Genomic DNA, 22,362 nt, shown 5'->3' with positions numbered 1-22,362 from the left:
GGTAGAGGAGTTTCCTAGAGAACTACTATGTCAAGGTTCTTAGGAAAACATATTGTCTGATTGATGAGTACGTGACAGCGATGGTCAGGTTGTATAACTGTCATGATGAAGTAACGCTTGATAGGGTAGAGGAGTTTCCTAGAGAACTATGTCAAGGTTCTTAGGAAAACATATTGTCTGATTGATGAGTACGTGACAGCGATGGTCAGGTTGTATAACTGTCATGATGAAGTAACGCTTGATAGGGTAGAGGAGTTTCCTAGAGAACTATGTCAAGGTTCTTAGGAAAACATATTGTCTGATTGATGAGTACGTGACAGCGATGGGTAGGTTGTATGACTGTCATGATGAAGTAACACTTGATAGGGTAGAGGAGTTTCCTAGAGAACTATGTCAAGGTTCTTAGGAAAACATATTGTCTGTTTGATGAGTACGCGACAGCGATGGGTAGGTTGTATAACTGTCACGATGACGTCACATCGTCTTCATTATATTTTTCTAGCACTTATTTTTTGCAAAACATTTAATTTGTGACATCAAAGAAACAATCGCAAAAATCGTGACATTAAATTGATGTAAAAACTTCATGTAATAATGTTCTGATGTTATTGCGTTACAATTTAATAATGTATGACATATAACGTGTTTTAATACCCATACCTGGATCAGTTTTCTTCATAAACGTGCTACATGGTGTCAGAAGTGAAATACGAAACCCTTCCCTCTAACTATCGAGATGCGCACATTGAACATTTATAAGTCCCTCTACACTCACTAGAAGCTTCTCCGTTCGCAATTGTAATTTATTTGTTCATTCATCAACAATATTTATACAGACGTGCCCAGTTCAGCAAAACTGGTTTGAATGGGGCTCTGTTTAAATTGATGTTACAGACAGAAAGTATATTAGTACAGAATACAAAACTAAAGTTAGAAAGTACTAAAATTAAAACACTTTTAATTAAAACACGAAGTATTGGATGGCGCACAGGGTTAATTTTAGCGAAGTCTAAAATGCTTTTTAATGCCAGACTTGAATCTTGTTAAGTCGTGTACCCTCCTCAGGTCCAGCGGAAGGCTGTTCCAGATCTTCGTACCTCTGAACCTGAAGGAGACCTAATATTTGGATGTTTTCGCAAAAGGAAATATCTAGTTTCCTTCAACCTACAATCGTAAGTACAAAATTCCACTGACTGCCATCCAGCATTTCCATTCCAAGCTGGATTTTAACGAAATTTAGAAGACCTTCCAGAACAATGATGGAAACACGCCAACTCATGGGTCAAGTTTAACAAAACACTTCACAATAGAATCCCTAGATAACTTGTCAGTTAAGACAAGGTCATGAAATTACATCGTTGAAAAAAAGTTTAGTGCTACTGGATGTTCGACTTAGTCAGATTCCCTCGATAATTCTAGAAAACTACTGAAATCGTGCCCCAGTTCTCGTGCCCCGTTGCATGAGTTTAAAAAAAGTCATGGGTTTGAAGGATGAGGAGGGGATGAGGATATGATTTGATGCTTTTGGAATGAGAGTGGAACCCCGATGCAAATCGGAAATGGATTGTCAAATCTGACCTGGTTAAGTGGAGCCATCTTTTTACACTTTTGACGAGTAAAATGAAGACCTACGTCTATACCAAACCTTGAAATAAAATCCTAATTAAAAACTTACCAATGCTTTCATAGATATCACTAATCAGTTTTACGACTAGGTCAACTCGACGTATTGTTCTCTAGTCAAGGAAATATGATATTTAATTAATCAACAAAAGGTCCTGATTGATGGGATGTGCCAAGTACACATGTATGACAAACAAGGGCATTAAAAATAGTTAATACATGACAGAGTTAAGTAAACAGACTAAGGCCGCGTTTTCACTAGGTTTCCTAACTAGCTAACTAGTTAAGCTCGGACATACAAATCCTTACTCAAAAATAGAAGTACTGATTCAATTATCTGCTTGCGTAATAAGTTAGAAAGGGAAAAATCGTCTGTAGGTCATAGACGAATCACTGGTTATAAAAGTCGTGACAATTATAATCTGCCTTCAATGACAGCCGGTCGGAATCGCTTAAGCCCTGGCAGGATACTATAGGAGAAAGTTTCCCCTGCACTTTTAGATATAGCGGTAGTCTTGCATGAGTCACAGTTATTCTGGTTCTGAACTTGGAAAGCGTTTGCATCGAATGCAGCAACAAGAAGCAACTAAATTCAAAGAAACCCTACTCATTAATGGTCAAGAATCCAGGATCTATACCGTAAGTTTACTCTGACTATAATTGTTTTGAATTGGATGGACATGTTCAGTATAGACTGAATATAACACAACATGTCAGCATAGTTCTTACGATGAATTTTTCATCCATGGAAAATATTCAGAATATCTATCTTCAGGATATCTATCTTCAAAAGACCCCTAAGATTCCCCTGGAAACTCAGGAACGGACTTTGGACCTCTATAGACTAAGATTTACCACGCGAGTTTTGTTGTTTTTTTGATTTAGAAGTGAAAGGCTGTCGGAGAAAAATCAAGCCGCGTACTGAACTTCGTAGACGCAAATTTAAACAAGATGTGATTTTTTCCCCAGATTATTGAACTCTACGACTGAGGGCGTTTGATTGTAGCGACTTTTTTGTAAATTAAATTAGCAGAGGAAAAGGGTGCTACAATTCCAATATGTACTTCTTCATGGAGGATCATTGTTTAAACTCCACCGTGCCAACTACTCTTTCATTCGCGACCGCCGGCGTGACGACTTTTCTTTGCCTTATCACTGTACCAGGGAATCTTCTGGTGGTACTTGCCGTCTTTATAGATCCAAATAAAGAACTCCGATCGCCGTTCAACTATTTTGTAGCTAACCTTGCTATGGCTGACCTTCTAGTTGGGATCGTGACGGAACCGGTGGCCGTGATTTATCACATTCAGGAAGGCATGGGGCTGAGAGACGCGCGATCGCCAGAAATCCACATGCCATTCTTTATCTCCTGTACGGCGTCGATTCTTAGCCTACTAACGTTGACTTTAGATCGTTACGTTGCTATTACATCACCCTTTAAGTACAAAACCCTCCTGAATCCCGGAAGAGCGGCCATCTTGTGTGGCGGAGTGTGGATCGTATCCTTAGCATTTCCATTCCTGTACTTCCACATTGGATATATACCATATGCATTCCTATTCGCTAATACTGCGATACTACTGACATTCCTAGTGCTGTTATTTGCGTATATTCGGATTTATAAGATCTTTCGAGCTCAAGTAAAAGCATGGGAGAACCTGCATGCTGGAACGGAGGAGAATCGCCGCAAGAAACAAGCAGTTCGCTGGGAACAAAAGATCACCAAGACCTTCCTCATAATGCTGTCACTATTTGTGTTGTGTTACATGAGCGCATGCGTATTCATCTACTTGCTGAACTTGTGTGACGTGTGTAGCTGTCTTGTCATCGTGGTGTCACGCAATCTTCAATTCCTGTTGATTTTGTCTAATTCGTGCATGAATCCTTTTGTCTATTCGTGGCGGTTACGTAACTATCGAAGAGCTTTTCTCTACATCATCACATGTGGACGGAAGGGGATAAGTGAAGCGGCCAAGCTGCGCGAAATAGAGCTTAGAAGCTTTAGAAAGTCGTCGCTGAAGGGATCTAGTCTAAGAGAAAGGCGTGAAAGTATCCGACCTAAACTTGCCAATCTAACTTTGTAAAGGAACTCAAACTAAATGTGTCAGTGACCTTTGGTTCGCATAACATTATGGGAGATGTAGTCCTTACGTCACGATTGACCAGTCCAACATATATGGTAATATGATGTGCAGTGCGTCATAAGAAATGTAACTGTATGCAAGAAATTTAAACAAAGGCAAATGGTGACTTTGCGTCTCTGACCAAATATAAAGTCTAAATGGCTCGCAAGGCATCATGGGAGATGTAGTCGTTAAAGCAAGTGGCGACCTTTCTTAATAGTATGAAACTGATTGCTAACAAGACAATATGAAAGGCCTTACCACTGACAACGATTTGATAGCGTCGAAAATGCCATTCAGCACTGCATCATTGTAGCTGTAGTAAACCGTTTTATTTTAAATCCGAGGAATGACACTAAACCTCTGCAATCTTTCTTTTGGTTGACGAGGTTGGATGTCATCAAATCTTGGTACCACGTTTCCAGACTTTTAGAGTAATAGGATTGCGATTGTATTTGCCAATCATATATGCATTTATACAATTTTCAAATTTCCTACTTTCACATCCCCATAATACTTTGCGTCTTTGGGGGGTAACCAGAGGGTAAAAACCCACTTATTTTGCTGAAGGCTGATCAGACAATGTTGAAAATACCTTGTTTGGTATCCAAAGATAAAATGAAGAAGTAAAAAAACAGAAAAAGATAAAAGCTTGAAAACGTTTAAGGTTAATTTTAAACATTTTTTCGTAAGTCAATACATTTTCTGTAAGACCAAAACTCTTGATGATCTGTACATGCAAAAATAGCTTGGAATAAACTGATAATCAGTATTGTACAGATAAAAGCAGGTATAGTATAAATTCAATTAACAAACCTTTCAATTTGAGACAGTTTTTTGATTGGTTACCCCCCAAAACGCAAGGCATTATGGGGATGTGAAAGTAGAGAATAACCAGTCGCGTTGTATTTCGTAATTTTAAAACTTTTCATTAATAAGTAACACTGTGTATGCGATTTTTTTAAAAAGATAAGTAAGTAATTCTTTCTGCCAAAAGAAATAATGAATTGTTTTGAAAATCTTAATTAAATCTTAATTTTCATTTTCTAGATAAACTTCCAATAAATCGATTTATTTATTTATTTATTTGGAAGATAAAAGTGTAGAAGGAAGAAATAATATGGAATAAATATCGCAAATTAGAACAAAATTGCAAGAATATTAATAGATTCAAAAGTTACAGCTTCAGTGACTGATTTATCGTAACCTTAAGTAGAAATATATATATATTGATTTATTTGTATTGATTTATGATTATGATTATGATTATGATTTATAAAATAATTGGGATACTTAGCGCGCTACGATTGGTCGAAAACCATGTTTGATGAGAGCATCAAAACACGCTACCGTCATTTTTAATCTATCGCGCGCGCTCATTGGTCAGTTTGAATAAGACTGCACGTAGGGAGAATTTACTTAGACTTTGCTTTTTTGCGATCTTTTCGCGCGTTTTTTATTTTATAACACAAATCAAAAACAGTTTTCTGTGTTTGATACTCTGATCAAAACACTTGGGATGTTGGGAGAACACTCGAGAAGCTGGAAACCACTCCGCTACGCGTCATGGTTTCCTACGCTCCTCTCGTGTTCTCTCAACATCCCGCGTGTTTTGATCAGAGTATCAAACACGGAAAACTGTTTTTGATTTGTTAATTATATATATATATATATATATATATATATATATATATATATATATATATATATATATATATATATATATATATATATGTATGTATGTATGTATGTATCCCAAATGTTACAGTTTAGTCGAAAATTTATTCTTACTATATATAAATATCGTGTAATTTTATTTACTTTATTTTTCATTTTTTAAAGTTTAATACAAAATTGTAATTCCTACATGAGAATTCTATACCATATAAGATTTTTTGCTTTTATTAAGACTCCAATTCATAATCAAAAAATCTATAAATTGCTTTAAATTATTGTAATTTCAAAATGCATTTTTTGATTATGAATAAATAAACAATTCAATTCAAATTCAGAAATATGGATTCGTTTCTCAAATAAATGATTATTCATATAGTATTGATGAGGCAACGAACGCACTAAAACGCACCACTTCGTCATGGACAATTACCCAACCCCTCCCTACATAAATCTGTTATTTTCCCTTGGGTGTGATGGTCATTTTGTATTATTATATTGACGACTCCTCCTCCATGGCTTTATGACTGCCTCTTAAATATTACTAATTTATAGAAATTTCATGTCTGTTTTTTGAGCTGAGACGAAAATGATTTCTCGTTCTTAGCGTCTGTGTGTGCGTTTTTGAATTGTTTTTTCCCCCCCGTGATTTGCGTTCTTATTGTAAAACGAAATCTAAAATTCATTCACTTCCTGTTAAAAGATTACCTCCCAACAACACTACAATGGCTTCCTATTGTTATGTCGTTAGACGAAGATGATTGTTCTCCCGCCAAAACTCTTCAAGAAGTCAATTAGTGTTCATTAGTGATTTATACTCGAGTGAACATCAAAGATAACATACTTTTTTGAACACTTGCTTTTAACTCGTGTACTACAATAGTTCCTTCCGGTTAATTTTCCAAACACGACTAAATAATTTTTGGGAATTTTTGGGAACATTCCCATAAATATTTTAAGATGAAAGTATTTAAATCTAGCGTATGTCATTGGTCCTTGACAAGAAATGTTTGAAGGAAGCTTAGTAAAAAGTCTGTAATTCTATTTTTATTTACTTTTGGGATCTGTTGTCTAGGTCGTGGATTATTAGAATAAGACATTATAGTTGACGTAGCGTTTACCAGTTACTGAATTTGTTAAGGCTTTTAGTAAATTCAGACTCACTCTTTGATGTCATCTCTGTTCAAAGTGCCTCGTATTTTTTGCTTTCTATTCTAAACTTTTTTCCCTGACTTCTTCACGCGATGCAAAAACGTAGCGATTTGGCGGGGAAAAAAATGATCGTGCCTATACTAAATATTAAAATTACGATGTTGAAGTACAAAAATACCACAAGCCTATTAGCATGGTTATTAGCGAGCTTATTTTATTCCATACAAAACCACACTCGTGGAAAAAGACAATATAACCCATTTTTCAACGCAGAATATTTCTTTATAATGGCTGTTTTTTTCAAGAAAATTTTCACCTCGTGGATGGCTTGAGTAACGACTTGTTAAATCCTTTGTTTGCATTCATCTAATAATAATAACAGTTGTAATAACACTGAACTAAAGACGACGAGTAGGAGGGAAAGAAGATTCATCCTTCCGTGAAAACTTTAAAAGAATTATTACCAATGTTTTGTTATTTGTCCAAAGCTAACAGCTCCTGTTGTGTTAGTGGTTGAACAGGAGGAGCCTCTAATGATTGTGGTTCCAATACCAGCTGTATTTTATAACCAACACTTCAAAGTATGCAAAGATTTCTACTGTTTGGTTCTTTTATGACACAATGGTTAGCTATTGCTTTCAAATGTGACCTTCACAGATTTTGAAGAGGTCACTAGGTGTAAAATCAACATTGTTGTGGTAAAACCTGGGAACTGAAAGAGCTTTAAAAAGTAAACCTACGCTAAGATAAAAAGCAACGAGTATTTTCCATGCGAAAGATGTTCTTCGAGGTCGTGGGTGTCTTCAGATTTTAATCTAGACGAGAATTTGTACTATAGTTTTTGAACGATAAGAAACTCGTTCACCCGAGAGCTGACAAAGATACAACTGGTTGGAAATATTCTTGAATATTTCTGCGAATGTAAAGTGATCCTGACCATACAAGGTACGTGAAATCATTTTCTATTCGAAAAGAGTGACATTCGTTCTGCGTTATTCGACTGGGTTCCTTAAAGTAACATTCTCGGACAATAACTGGTGCCTTAAATGATAGTGATTGACTTACCAAATGATTGTACGAGATCGACTAATATATACCTAAAATATATACCTAAGTATAAAGGTTGTATAATACAACTGAATGTGGCTATAGGAGCTATCAGGCTATCAACACGAGACTGTGTTATGCCAGGCAAAGGTGAACGTTCCTGAAATAGTGAGTTATTAATGCACAACAATTTTCTGGGGTCTGTTGGATAGTAGTTGTCAACAAACTTGGTCGGTATTTATACTTATATTGAACACTGACCTTTCCTTTAGTTTCCTTCCTATATACTGGAGATGAAAAATATTGGAATTCCACTAGGGCACAACGCGAGATACTTCAGCTAGAGGAGTCAATGTTGGTTTATTGAACCTTTTTCCTTGACTTATTTTCCAGATTTGAGTGATAAATTGGAGAACGAGAATACCTCAAGCGGTTGTGCTGTTGAATTCCTTGGGATATTTTGCGTGGCATTTTACTGAATAATTAATCAAAGCCTTAGAATCCTTTAAGACCTTTGGAAGCGAGCAGCAGGATAAGTACAAACACTGTTGGCATTCCGGTTTTCTTCAGGGATAGAATGGTCTCATTAAAGCATGGTCCATCTAACTGCTTGATTAAATCAGGTCAAGAAGGCCATTGAACATATTTATATCAAGAGGATTTAAAGATTCCGGTTGGCGAGAAAAACATTTGGAAGTCAAAACAAATCGCTACTTGACAGTTATTTATTGGATTATCCAGGGATATACCGTTTTGCCGTTAAATACTTCGCATTATGCCCAAGAGGGGGATTAAGAAACGTATACTTGATAAAGTAGGTTCTTTATTTTCAATACGTGGAGCTAAGCATCGACTTGAGATTCACGGAGATCAGAAGGAATTGGACTGTAATTCACCCAAAGGGCCTGATATAAACACAATGCATGGCGTATTGTCTACATTGACCCCTCAGAAGAAACCGAGAGGCATTCGCTTTAGCAGACGTGCTGTACAAAGGTCTAAGTACTTGAGACAGAAGTTCGGTGTACGTAAAACAGTGATGGGGTTTAGTCCTCGAGTTGGTTCTATCACTGAAGAAGATGAGAGTGAGATTAATCTCTGGATGTTGGCAGAAAATGCCGAGAATGTTATCTCTGAGGGTATGGCTTGGCTAAGGAATTCTGAGGACTGTTTTGACGATAGCTCTAGCAATCAAGAAGTGGACGAGGAAAAGATACTGCAAATGTGGATTGAAAGTAATTCTTTTGATAAAATTTATGATGAAAATGATGACAAAAATATTTATCATGAAGATGATTGTGATAGCTTTAGTGGTGATGATGAAGATGATCTCGATGAACCAGAGCAGGAACCTTCCGATGATGATGATGAACATCAACATCCAATCAGCAATGATCATGACAGCACTAGTGACGAAGATATCGATGATGATGACAATATCAATGTAACACAGAATAATCAGGATAATATTAATAAAAGCTATTCGTCGAATGACACTGGTACTGACTCAGTTGATGATGATGAAGCAAATGATGATGGCGATGACAACTTAGGCGATAGTGTAACTGAGAAAAGCTGCAGCATTTACGTAGATGACGAAAGTTTCGACGAACTTGATGATGATGATGATGATGATGATGGTGATATTTCCCATAAACAATTAGAATCTTTTGGCACAGACGATTGTGATGATGATGATGATGGTGTTTACTCCCATAAACAATTAGAATCCTCTGGCACAGATGATTATGATGAATTTAGAACTGACAGAAGCGAGGATCATCCTAAAAATGATTGTTATAACGTATCTGATAGCGGCAGTAGCAGAATCAATATAAAACATACCTTGATTGGTCTAACAAATTTTCCATCAACAACAGACATTAAAAACATTGGTGATATGGATAAAGTGAAAGGTCTTAATCTCGCAAGGGAAAATACTCCAAAGTTTGACTCGACTAGGAGTGAAAATTATAAACATATCTTTGTTAACACTAAGGATATGAGCAATGTCAGCATTTGTAATAAAACTGGCAGTGAAAAGATATTTCTACGTGTCGATGGCGACGATAACAATCAAGCTGGATGTAAACTTAGTCATGAGAATGAAGATTCTACTGGTGAAAGAGAAGCTACTGTATTTGTGCATGCATTGGAATCAAGTTATGATAACGATGATGATTATTATGATGGTGATGATAATGATGTTGATATTAATCATAATCATGATACCTCATCTCTTAACTCTCGTGCCATTTTTAATGATGATCTCAAAAACAATACTTTAAAAGCACCTCAAGACTTGGATGTCAAAATACTTCACGAAGAAACTATATTGCCAGAAAAACCTTTAGATAGAGAAATAAATGCTAAAGAGTGTAAGAAAATTGGAGAGGTTGAAATAACACCTGATGACGCTGTTATTGGCGCCGTAAAGGAAGAAATTGATGACATTTTAAGTCGTATTTCTCAGATCGAAAGTGATTTCAATTTCATGCGTACAACAATGAATGAATTTAGATCATCAGCTGAACAAAATAATGATAAAATGCAGTGATTTAATACTTTTTCATTCAATTAGAATAACTATTTATTATAGGAGTACATTTTCTTGTTAAATTGAAGCAATTATTAGAATTAAAAAAATATTAATAAGATATTTGTTTATCAATCTTTGTAGAAGTCAATAATAGAGAGTTTTAGATTGACTTTTTTTTCTCCACGCAAACGGCAAACGTGACCACGTTTTCATAGTTTTCTTGTATTTTACTTTACCTTTTACAAACCTTCTCACTAAGCGCAAATACTCTTTTGTTTTTCTGCTACTTGGACTTTTTTGCGATTCTTTTTCAGTAATTTAAAAGAATTTTTTACTGGTCAACTGACGTTTCACGTTTGCCGTGAACGTAAATCTAAAACTCTCTAATACTAATAAAAATACCGCTGTTGCTACTAAGGGTAGCATTATTGTCTTCTGCATTAGCAGCAGTAGTAGTAGCCTGACAAGCATGCAGAAGCAATATACGTAGCTGTAGCAGCTATTAACGGTAGCAGTAGCAGTAGCAGTAGCAGTTGCAGTAGCAGTAGCAGTAGCAGTAGCAGTAGCAGTAGCAGTAGCAGTAGCAGTAGCAGTAGCAATAGCAGTAGCAGTAGCCTGATTAGCATGCAGTAGCAGTAGCAGTTGCAGTAGCAGTAGCTTGACTATTGCATGAAGCTGTAGCAATATACGCAGCTGTAGTAATTATTAGCGGTAGCATTAGATACTAGTAGCAGTATGTAGCAGTAGCCTGAGTAGCAGTAGCAGTAACAGTAGCCTGAAATGAATATGAACCTTGAAATGTGAGCATTAAAACCAAGCATACTTGGGCCCTACATCAACTGGTCTCCTTGTAAAAGATAGTCCTTTATCAAGTTAATATACCTGTACATAGGCCCCAAACTTTATTTGGTCTCCTAATTATGTGCATGTATACATGTATTTTGGTCTAAATAAGCTGGTCCCTTGTGGACCCTAAGGGTGCATTCAGTTTTTAGAAAGGGAGGGGGCGGAGAAATAGGTGTTAGTATATGTCCCCAATTTGTTAGCCCATCCAGCTAAGTTTTGGGACTTTGAAATGGCCCCTAATAAGTAACTGAAAAAAATTGCAAAACTTCAGGGTTATTACCAGAAAAAACTTTTTTCTGATCAGTGACACCCATTTTTTACTTGTAAATATTTGAGCCCCCCCCCCCCTCTCCCCTAAATTCCTTCGTCCCCCTCCCTGAATGCTCCCTAAACACCAGCAGGTCCCATGTTCAGTTTGGGCAATGATATCATAGGCTGATTATACATTCTAACAATCTCTATAGACAAAGCATCCACATCTGTACTGAAGACCAAAGGCTGTGCTTCAAGAGAATCAGGATATTTGGTCCAGAAGTTCTGGAAACTCTTGGGTCTCATCTTCTTCTCTGGAGAACAAATCGAACCACGACTGCACAGCCTGCTGGGATTGGCCATGGACACGCAAAAGTCATTCATAGCTGGTAAGATTCTTGCTTGTGAATCAATTGTAGGCATCATTTCCTTCCGTTTCGCGGTTATGTTAAGTGTCTCAGGTCGCGCAATGCATTTTGGGGTCTTAACCATATTTGGTAATACGGGAAATGTATTGTCTTGCGTTTCATTATGGGTGAAACTTTCATTTTCTTTGTTATTCACTTCTTCCGTTAGCTTTGTCCGGGTTTTTGTAGGTTGAAAGAGTCTGATTGGCTCAGGAATCTGCAATAACTTCACTTTACAAAGATCATTTCTCTGACCCTTTGAGTTTGATTTTCGCATCATTGAATTATTAGCATATGAAAGAATGAAATTATTTGACAATTATAAGTATTAATTTTTTATAACGATGACTAATTCCTATAATTAGGAATTTGATTATATTCAAATGGAAATCGATAATTATATTAGTTGTATTATCAATGTTATCAATTATAAGTATGATTCGAATGAAAACCACAGGTTTGTTAGCTCACCCTCGTAAATTTAAGCACTTATATTAATTGCACTAGAATCAGGATATCGATATTCAAATTAAAGTCTATAATTAAATTAGTGTAATAATAATCTAATAATTATCGATGTTATGATTAGTCTAGTTTATAATTATAATTAGGAGGTATCGAAAATTGCGCTTAATATTTTTTAAAAAGAAAATTAATAAGCGAATAGAATGAATGAAAATAAGTCGCAGTGGAATACGAATTGATCAAGTACGGGTAAATGAGTTACAATGGCAGTGACAGCCTCTTGCAGTAGTAAAAAGTCTGTCTCTATTTCCTTTTTGTTCTTGTACAAATACTCAGCTTTCGCGTGTCCAAACTATCCATTCAGTAAGTAAATATTACATCCGTAATCTTAATGGAGTTTCCGGCAATTTTCCTTGATTTTATCGGTTTTATTGTAGAGTCCAGGAGCATCGATTAAGTGTATTTTTCCAGGTTTTGTAAGTGAACAGCCAAGCAAATCATCCACTCAGTCTTGAATTACTTGATTTTCGCGAAGACAGTCTGGGTAGAGTTTTAATTAGCAAAGTTTTTTTAAACCACGGCAAAGGATAAGCTGGATGACGTTCAATTCTTGAGTTGTTTTCAATTCTTTTCAACCTTAGTGAGTTTGATTTAAAGCGTCTGGGCTTGGAATCTTTCACTTCTTTCTAAAACGCTTGAAACTCACTCTTAAGAACGTCTTTTTTGGGGACACTCTTTGTGTGGAAGGTTCTTCATATTATCACAAGAACAGTACTATTCATAATCAGAGGATGGATTTTTAGAACACTTTTTACGACAGCTTCCGTTGAATTTATATTCAGAGGTCTGTTGCGAAGTCGTTTGGTCTCCGTTTACTGACGAGACACTGATGAGCAGTGTGACCTCTTAGAGAAAAAACTTACGAAACTCTAGAAGACGTCTTTTAAGTCAGACGAAATTCTCTTTCAAGAAAGGTCAAATATGTGTGGTAGCAATTAACTTAATTTTGAAAATATCACGAGAATGTTGGCTAGGGAATAAGAAATTTTGAAGTAAAACGAAAACATATTGAAAAAAAGTAAGATGAAAATTTTTTGGAATTAAATATTACTAGATATAAAATTATTCAATTTTAACCGACAAGCAGCAGAATTACGCAAATATTTCAAATAGCTTGGATTTTAGGGTGATAGATAACATAAAGTGCTAAGAAATCCTATACCATGCTTTCACAATTCGTTTTCATGTCGATAAATTGATGAATATTTTCCAATAATATTTTTTGAATTTTATGATATTAAATAACGAGCTAATCACATCATGAATGAAGAAAGGAAAATATGAAGGATGCTGGAATGTAACAGAAGGAAAGAGGGAATAGAAAGAGGGAAGGAAAAGGAAGAGAGAAACTGAAAGAAAGAAAGAAAACAAACAAGCAAGAAAATAATAAATGAAAAAAACGAAAGAAAGAACGAAAGAAAGAAAGAAAGAAAGAAAGAAAGAAAGAAAGAGAGAAAGCAAGAAAGAAAGAAAGAAAGCAAGAAAGAAAGAAAGAAAGAAAGGAAGAACGAACGAACGAACGAACGAAAGAAAGAAAGAAAGAAAGAAAGAAAGAAAGAAAGAAAGAAAGAAAGAAAAAAAGAAAGAAGAAGCAACGAAGAAAGAAAGAAAGGAAGAAAGGTTAGACGAACGAACTAACGAACGAACGACACGAACGAACGAATCGAACGAACGACACGAACGAACGACGACGAACGAACGAACGAACGAACGAACGAACGAAAGAACGAAAGAACGAAAGAACGAACGAACGAAAGAACGAAAGAAAGAAAGAAAGAAAAGAAAGAAAAAGAAGATTTAAAGAAAAATAAAGAATATAGTCCCTGAGATTTTCTGTCAAAAAATCAATCGCCTTTTTCCCCCTTGAATTATTGTTATTATATTTATTGTTAATCAAGCTCTCTCTCTCAAAAATTTAAAAATGTCACCTCTGTCGTCATACCACAGTCCAGTGAAATAGAGTGACATTGCACTAAGACAGATGGCTTCGTCAGAACTATTAGCGAAAGCTAGGTACACATCCTTTTGAATCACTTTGCTTTAATGCAATACCAACAGTCAGGTTTTTTCCTTTGAGTTTGTATATTTGATGGGACAGAGCAATTAATGTCACGAACAAGCGCAAATAAAGAAAGATAAAGATTCGAGATCATGTATTGTTCCTCCGCAAATGAAACATGGTATTCAGTTTTGGTGCGTTTGCTAACGTTTCAGCAAGTCGTTTTTTCCCGTTTTGAACCTATAGGGAAATATTCAATATCTGAGTCTGCATATTTGCTCATTTAGTAGCTTATCTGGAGTTAGTGTTCTGTCCATTTACAAGATCACATATTCCTTTTTTACATCATAGAAGTAATGGGAGTCTCATCAGTCTTTTAGTCGTGCAGGTTGTCCCATTTCAGATGGCATTATCATTCCTTTACCCGGTAAAGCATTGCACTAGCACAAGTGAAATAGGCCTTTTGCAATAGGTTGACACGTGGTTGTTACTGGATATGGCAAAAAATAGTGGACCTCGTTTATTTAAATATTTTTTGCTGGGTTACTAATGTCGTATCCAAAACTTTTTCCAAAAAAATTTTTTTTTTCTTATAAGATGCTCGCGATTTCAAGATACGAAGCAGTTTAAAGTTTGTTTGCCTGCTAGCAGAGCCATCCCCAAGGAACGTTTGGCTAATTAAAGTGATTTTTTAGCAAAGTCTTGATCAGCACTTGACCGTTTGTTGCAAAAGACCTATTAAGATTTGCTCATTCAGACCAGTCAAACATACACTTCGTACTGCTTGCTAGACCCGTCACGCTAGGTGACAATTTGATAATCATGGTTAGTAGACCCGTCACGCTAGCTGACAGACATATCAGACCAGTCACACATGCACATTATACTGCTTGGTAGACCTGTCACGCTAGCTGACAGTTTGATAATCATGGTTAGTAGACCCGTCACGCTAGCTGACAGACATATCAGACCAGTCACACATGCACATTATACTGGTTGGTAGACCTGTCACGATGGGTGAGACTCTGATCATAATTGTTAGTAGACCCGTCACGCTGGCTGACAGACAAATAAGACAAGTCACACATGCACATTATACTGGTTGGTAGACCTGTCACGTCGAGTGACACTCTGATCATAATTGTTGGTTGACCCGTCACGCTGGCTGACAGACAGTTCAGACCAGTCACACATGCACATTACACTGGTTGGTAGACCTGTCACGTCGAGTGACACTCTGATCATAATTGTTGGTTGACCCGTCACGCTGGCTGACAGACAAATCAGAGGGACTGATTCCCCCTATTCGTCCTTGACACTTCAAGATGTTGACAATTGCGCGCTTGAAATGAGGGATACGCCAAGCATATAAATACGGGTTGACGGCAGAATTCAGAAGAATAAACCAAAACTGTACGTCTCGCATCCAATGGATCACTTCACAGGAGCAACTGCTGCATAAATTCATCGTGAAAATTAAGACGCACGCTGGAATGAAGCAACAAATATAACACACTAAAATTGACGCAAGGACTTTAGTTAACTTCTTTTCGTACTCGATTGCTCTCAATGCAGCATTTCTCTTCTTACGGGTCGCGTCGTTCGAGTCTTCGTTAGGATTCGGAATACCTCGGCTTAAGTTCGCTTGCGTTCGTTCTTTCAAGACACCGTAGATTCTCAAATATGTGAAAGCAAGAATCACGAACGTTAATACTACCGCCGTAACCGTGACGACCAAGGACTGAACTAACGGCCCGATTATGAAATAGAAACCGGAAACGGCTGCAGAAATGACCCAGATCCCACACGTCGCCCACTGGTATCTTTTGTTTGAGTTAACCTGTCTTGCGCGGTAGCTTCTAGCTGAGGTTGCTGCGGAGTGTCGCTCAGCGGTCAACGCCCCAAGACTCAGGATCGAAGCTGTACAGGTGATAAAGTAAAGATAATGATGAACCATTTGCAAGAGAGAAAATTGCAGGCGTAAGCCCTCTCTTATATGATAGACAAAGGAAAGAGGTTCGGTGATGGCTCCAACAGTTAGATCAGCTAATGCTAAGTTTACGATGAAGAAGTTGAATGATGTTCGAAGATTTCTGTTTGGGTTGATGAGGACAGCTAAACAAACCAGTAGGTTTCCTGGAGTCGTGATCAAAGAGAAACCCGCTGAGATGGCAGCTGTTGAGAAAGCCAACACCTTTGGAGCAACTACCCCTGTGCAATTTGGTTGGTCGGAAAACATGACGAAATATTCCCAATAGTTAACTAATGGCAGCCAAGAAGCTAGTAGTTATCAGGCACTGTAGTTACCAACCACTGTCCAGTTTTAGAACTAGCTAGATGACAATGCTACAGTTTTGTGCTTAAGATTTTTTGAGACAATTTGAAAGCAGTGATATCCAATCCTGAGAACAGGGGCTAGTCTTTAACTCGATAAACAATTAGCCAGTTACGCCACCCGTCAGCCAATCACAGACCAGTTCGTGGATATAAGTGTTTGAACTGAAAAAAATATCAAAATTTTAAAGTCATTTAGCCCCGTCATCTGCTTTTGACAAAACATTTTAACAGAGATTATGAATGTCGTAAAGAGGTCATAATTTACAGTTTTATTAAGAATAAAAGATAATCTCAAAGATAATCTATACGTGTGAAAACATATTATAAAGCTAGCGTTATTGTTGACATTGTTAGTGAACAATTTAAAGTGAGTTTCTTTGTCAGTGATATCAAATGCCATGCAGAGGTTATAGTTGTAATTGTCAGCCGTTTTATATAAGTCCCGCATATGCATGGTTTTCCGCATTGCATTAACCCTTGACACATTTGAGACCTCGATAAGAAACCCACTGGGTTGATCTAAGTCAGGGCACGGCTAACTCAAAAATGAAATTGCAATTTAGCGTGTTAGGCTTTGCTGAAGGAGGAAAACCGAAAGAAAAACCCTACAATCAAGAGACACTTGTCACATCCTCGAGTCTGGAAACGAACCAAAGACCCCAGAGGCGAGAGGCGAGTGCCTATCGCTACGGAAGCCTAAATCTTCATCGACGTATTCGCCTTGCTTGGTAATTTCAAAACCAAATTAAATAATATTAGACCAAAGGCTCGACTATATATAGACCTCTTGAAAGAATCCGCTGGCATTCATAAGACAAAACAATGAATGATTTCAATTGATTTTTTCTCCCCTGTATTGAGCTGCAATGGGTTAATATCCTACAAGTTCTCTTTAATGAGCGAATAAATTTATTACATAACAGCATGGATCGTCTTATCCACTGGATAAGGTTTATTTTTCGGATAGCGCTATCCACCCTTCGTACGATAGGGCCAATAGCTGGTGAAATCTAATTAAAACACTAATACATATACAATTTGTAATAAATGTGGAAATCTGCTATTCATCAATTTTCGCAAGGTATTAACAAAAGCATTGCCAATAATCGGGAAAAGTCAGTTCCGTGCAAGGTGTCTTTAATTAAGAAGCAGCCTTTTAGGTCTGTTTGTTTAATGGTTGTCATGATATGAAATAACATGATATGAAATTCGATGGATTGTTGACTAAAAGCGAGAAATTTCTCCCCTCCAAATTTCACCCGATTTGTTCGAGTTTTAAGATTACGATGAAATCGGAGCTGGAAACAGCTTACAACGAAGTCAAAACCTGAAAACGGAGTTGGGATCAAAATCGGAAGGTTATACTTTTTTTTTTTTTTTTTTTAATGCTTCTTTCAATTGCACCCGCAATTACACGGTTAAACCGCTTCCAATTGCGACTCTGATTCCGTCGCAAGAAAAACCGGGTTTAAGCTTAGGACAAGAACGATTTTTTTTTTTACCATTTTTCTTATTAATTTTCCGAGGAAAGGTTCGTTCAAACATTAAATGCCATAAAGTCAACTGACAGATGGAGGATAGTAATTCAGTCATTCGCTTGACATTGTTTTAAGCTTTCAATTCATCATTCTGTCCAAAATGAAGGTGAACCAATCCCATATACATATGCCAAATGAATGTTTTTAAATCAATGTTATTCCAAGGTTGAAGTCCTTTAGCAAGTCTAGACTATCCAGCAGTACGTGATGTATAGAATTACTTGATCGACTGAACTTCTCATTTCAGGATAAAAGAAATCTTCAAAAATCTATAAGCTATAAAAGTTATTTCAAATACTAATATTTTTAAAGATGTGAATTAAGTTTCTCCAAGCAAATTTTGAGCTGTACAATTCCGAGAAAAATGTGCTTGAAGAGAAACAAAACGCGATTCACATCTTTATTAACTATTCAAGTACAAAAATAACTTGATACTAATATATTCTTATCCATCCATATCCATATCCATTTGCCTAAACTGTATTTCTTCAATAGTTTCTTATGTTAATCTAAATCTAAAGCTACCAGTCTCCCCAAATCCTCTTTGAATACGTTATGCTTAAGATTAACCGTATTAGATTTTGTTTTCACAACATTTTAAAGTTAATCTTGGATTCAACATTTTACTTTTTTACTATGCTTTAGACCACCAAAAAAATCTTTTAGTACCATATACAATTGACTTCGTCTACAAGTTTCCTCTATTTTACCTCTTATTTTACCTCGTATTTTATGGCAAGATTATTCATAATCAATTCAGTTTCCAAAACTTACCTTTTTCTACTGACTCTAGATTGCAATTGCCACCTTCACCTTCTGCGACAAATCTTGACTAATGAAATAAATCCGTTTGCTATAACGCGCTCATTGGCGCAAACAAGTTATTCGCGACAGGTGAACTTACAAGCATGCGCAATCAAAGTACTCCTAAAACAAGCGTTTACAATCTCGTACCCAGAGCCTGCGTTTCTTCTGGCCTGCGGCGAAGAATAAGGGCTCTTGCATAATCCATTTTTTGAGACCAGGATTTCTTGGACTTCCGGTATAAGAGCGCTTGCGTTCAAAGACTTAAAATAATTTCCCAGTTTCTAATTTTTATTTTGATCGGAAGAAAACACAGAACTCTGTTTTAAAGCTTGATTTTCAATGATTACATTTCATTTCCGAAAAACTACGCATGCGCCAAAAAAATGGATGATGCCAGAGCCCTCGTTCTTCGTCGCAGGCCAGAAGAAACGCAGGCTCTGGGTACGAGATTGAAGCGTTTAGTATGCAGGTAGCAACGGCGATTCCTCATATTTCGTAATTTTTAGACCATTGATGATACGTCCCATGCGTTTGTAATATATCATTTATGAGGCGTATTTTACTCGAACGATAAAGACTTTTTAATGGGAAATTGTTTGTTTTGTCTACGTGGCTTTGTTTATTTTTCCTAAGATTAGTCTCGGTACAAAGGCGATTTTCAATACCACCTGGAGTAGCTAAAGTTATCAATTCATATACCCCGAATCGAAATATGTCTACCAATTTGAATAACTATTGTTCTCGCATTGACAAATGACTGACTAGCCTCGTTTTCACGTGGAAACACATGTATGAGAGGCTAGTCCGTCCAGAACTTAATAGCTATTCCAATTGGTCGCCATATTTCGACTTCATGAATATTTTTGTAAAGCTAATATTGATTGAAAGGTATGCATGATCGAGGGAAACCGGAGAAAAACCTTCGCTTTAAGTCAAGAGTTCCAAAAAGTCTACTCACATAGGCTGCCAAGTCCGATCCTGAAAATATAAAACAATATAACGATAACACAGATAGATACCTAGCTTTAAATGAATTTAAGATTGAAATATCCATGACAATTTTTCTAGCCCCAAGAACAGTTTTTGGGCTTATCTGATCTAATTACATAACCGTACACTAATATCTATTGGACCGAGCTCCGAGTGAACCGACTACGCTCCGAGTTAATATCGATTGTACCAAAGATTTGCCAACACATTAATGTGTATTGAATACACTTATTTCAATAAAGTTAGTCACCAAAAACCTAGAAAGCTGAGATCACTGAGCATCATGGGAAACTTTTCATATCAAAAAAGCATTATAAATAATATACAAAGCTTTTTTAATACAAACTGCAGCTCGATGATGCTCAGAAGAGGTGAGACTGTAACCAGTAAAAGATTCGCAAGTCCATGAACAGTTATCAAGCGGTTAAACGTGTAAAATGAATTTACCCATAATCCTTGTCGGCCTCAGCTTTATAGCTTTTCAGGTGACTAACTTTATTGAAATAAGTGTATATCAGTTTTCTTCTTCAACAACATACAATGTTCTTGAAATTTGGTTTTCTATGTTTGGTAGAACTACCGTTGTCGGCGTGTTCCATTTTGTCACAATCTCAATCGCAATATCATCAATGTCATCCGCAGCCTCGCTTCCAACAATCCCATACTTTCTCCTGAGTTTTGCAGCTTGTATATTCAAGAATGATGGCATATCTTGCCAGAACTCTCTTAGCTGCTTTAACGTTAAATTATGGCTTTCCATCAAACTGGATGCAAAGTCAATCCCAGTTGTATTCTTGATAACTGGTCCCTTTTGACTTGATGAGCTGGTTGGGCTTTTGTAATGGGGACCAGCATTTAGGTTCAAACGATTTAAAACCTTCTGTATATGTTTTTCCTTCTCGTATCGATCGTCTACGTCTACCTTTTTTAGACTAGGGATATGGTCTATACTATAATCGTTTCTATATTCTCGCAGTTTACCTAGTGGTTGTACATTTGTCATTTTTGAAGACTTCTTAAAGGAAAACTCTTTTTCAGTTTTTAATCTTTCGCTTACGATTTTCTTTTCCTTTTCTACACGTGCTACTCTTCGTTTTATCACCTTCGTACCGATCATACCCTTGTCGGGAATGGCATTTTGCCCCACTATACCCCCGTCAGGAAATAATTGAGTTCCTTTGGTGGCAACCATACTCCTGTCGGGAGGTAATTTGCTCCCTAAATTCTTATGAGCCCTCCCCCTGTTGGGACATTTTTGGCCCAATTCCGAGGTCCTATTTGTGTAGCCTTGTTTAAAATACCGTTGTGGAATGGTCCTTGGAGTGTGCTCAGAGTTTAGTGTCTTCAGAGCTTCGTCAAGATAAATAGAAAAAGGCTGATGTTTCGGTACTCTATCTTCCAGCTGCAATGCTGTTACGGACATCTTTCATAACCTATAAGATATTAATTTCAGCCATTGTAGTTTCTTTTTTTTTTTTTTAAATTGTTTATTTGATTTAGAACATCTTTGGTAGTTCTGCTTCTTTGCTCTCGTTGTGTCGTATAATCCCCCCCCCCCCCCCATTCCCCTAGTAAGAAAATGTCACCACAAGGGGTGGGAATGGGGACCAAGAGGTGTTCCTTAATAAACTTCAAATCTTCTTACAACTAATTTTTTTCGTGCTGATTTTATACAAAAATGTTTTTCTAGATTAGCCCGATATTTTTTAATAGGTTATAAATCTAAAAAGATAGTTCTAAAGAAGCTTTTGATAGAACAGTACCTTTAAGTATAAGCAATCCGCTAATGTTTTAGATGATCCTTAAACAAATCCGTTTCCATGGAGAACACTGGCTTTAAGTAGAATCGATGTCTTTATCCTGTCCTTGAATGCATTTAGTTTGGTTGCAAAGGCAAGTATCTTCCTCTAAGAAGTGTACCACCTTTACGAGACATTTGGATTACCGTAGATACTTTTAATCACGGCAAGAAATAGTATGAAGACTGGACTTTGGTTCTAGTGTTGAACAGTACTCGAGTTGTCTGCATCTCGTGACGATATAAGCCGCTTTCTAATTAACTTCTGTTTGTTTTTCTGAGTTAAGGAATTTTGTCATCTCTTTTCCTGCATGTAAATTAGCTTGGTCAGTCAATGTAATGTCACTTCATCGACTGACGGTCAATATCAGAGATACTGCACGTCATTACATTAATAGCTAGGTCAATATCACAGAATTAACTGTATTTCTAGTTAGCAATTTGTTCGACCTCTGATAGTGTCATTTGTATGCTCAATAATTCCTATAATGCTTTTAGAATGTCGGAAGTAGCAGAGGGGTAACTATAGTTCATAGTAACGTTTTAGTTAAGGGATCGTCGGTTTGAGAGAGAACTCATTTCTCTCTACTTTCAGTCTCTTCTTATATTGATCAGGTCAGCAAAAGTAAGCTGCCGACTGTCATATATCACAAAACTATGCATATGGAATATAGACTTTAGTATTCAGCGCGCATGAGCGGACGT

The 22,362-nt window shown here is 36.8% G+C and overlaps 4 protein-coding genes across 6 annotated transcripts in view; 2 read left to right on the top strand and 2 right to left on the bottom strand.

Annotated features, from left to right (window-relative positions):
• The first annotated feature begins 1,356 nt into the window (after window positions 1-1,356).
• On the top strand, window positions 1,357-11,993 carry LOC116301013 (histamine H2 receptor). 3 transcript variants are annotated; one of them, XM_089031175.1, is made up of 2 exons: window positions 1,357-2,262; window positions 11,469-11,993. In XM_089031175.1, exons 1-2 carry the CDS (start codon window positions 2,237-2,239, stop codon window positions 11,647-11,649), a joined length of 207 nt encoding a protein of 68 aa, XP_088887301.1. In that variant the 5' UTR covers window positions 1,357-2,236; the 3' UTR covers window positions 11,650-11,993. The 3 variants fall into 3 exon arrangements, with proteins under 3 accessions (XP_088887301.1, XP_031565870.2, XP_031565869.2); XM_031710010.2 differs by lacking the exon at window positions 11,469-11,993 and adding an exon at window positions 2,509-5,397 and having other exon boundaries at window positions 1,756-2,262; XM_031710009.2 differs by lacking the exon at window positions 11,469-11,993 and adding an exon at window positions 2,593-5,397 and having other exon boundaries at window positions 1,760-2,262.
• Window positions 11,504-22,362, top strand: part of LOC116295288 (adenosine receptor A3-like) — a 36,329-nt gene continuing 25,470 nt past the window's right edge. Inside the window, exon 1 of the mRNA XM_089031176.1 lies at window positions 11,504-11,645. The gene's annotated coding sequence lies outside the window, so the exon portion shown is untranslated. The remainder of the gene's footprint in view (window positions 11,646-22,362) is intronic.
• LOC116301011 (alpha-1B adrenergic receptor-like) lies at window positions 14,212-19,029 on the bottom strand. The gene is made up of 2 exons (XM_031710007.1): window positions 18,837-19,029; window positions 14,212-16,686 (listed from the first exon to the last, which is right to left on the bottom strand). Exon 2 carries the CDS (start codon window positions 16,424-16,426, stop codon window positions 15,374-15,376), a length of 1,053 nt encoding a protein of 350 aa, XP_031565867.1. The 5' UTR covers window positions 16,427-16,686; window positions 18,837-19,029; the 3' UTR covers window positions 14,212-15,373.
• Window positions 19,217-21,931, bottom strand: LOC116301016 (uncharacterized). The gene is made up of 2 exons (XM_031710014.2): window positions 21,623-21,931; window positions 19,217-21,292 (listed from the first exon to the last, which is right to left on the bottom strand). Exon 2 carries the CDS (start codon window positions 21,280-21,282, stop codon window positions 20,374-20,376), a length of 909 nt encoding a protein of 302 aa, XP_031565874.1. The 5' UTR covers window positions 21,283-21,292; window positions 21,623-21,931; the 3' UTR covers window positions 19,217-20,373.

Source organism: Actinia tenebrosa, unplaced genomic scaffold (assembly GCF_029948245.1).
Source record: "Actinia tenebrosa isolate PJP-AT-01 unplaced genomic scaffold, QUT_ActTen_1.0 PGA_scaffold16__25_contigs__length_10494907, whole genome shotgun sequence".
Lineage (NCBI taxonomy): Eukaryota > Metazoa > Cnidaria > Anthozoa > Actiniaria > Actiniidae > Actinia > Actinia tenebrosa.
Note: the sequence above shows the minus strand (reverse complement) of the source record. Positions and strands in the feature narration are given on the sequence as shown.

Bases quoted from the DNA above. Each gene is read 5' to 3' on its own strand.
- LOC116301013 (XM_031710010.2), top strand. From the start codon at position 2,682: ATGTACTTCTTCATGGAGGATCATTGTTTAAACTCCACCGTGCCAACT.
- LOC116301011 (XM_031710007.1), bottom strand. From the start codon at position 16,426: ATGTTTTCCGACCAACCAAATTGCACAGGGGTAGTTGCTCCAAAGGTG.
- LOC116301016 (XM_031710014.2), bottom strand. From the start codon at position 21,282: ATGTCCGTAACAGCATTGCAGCTGGAAGATAGAGTACCGAAACATCAG.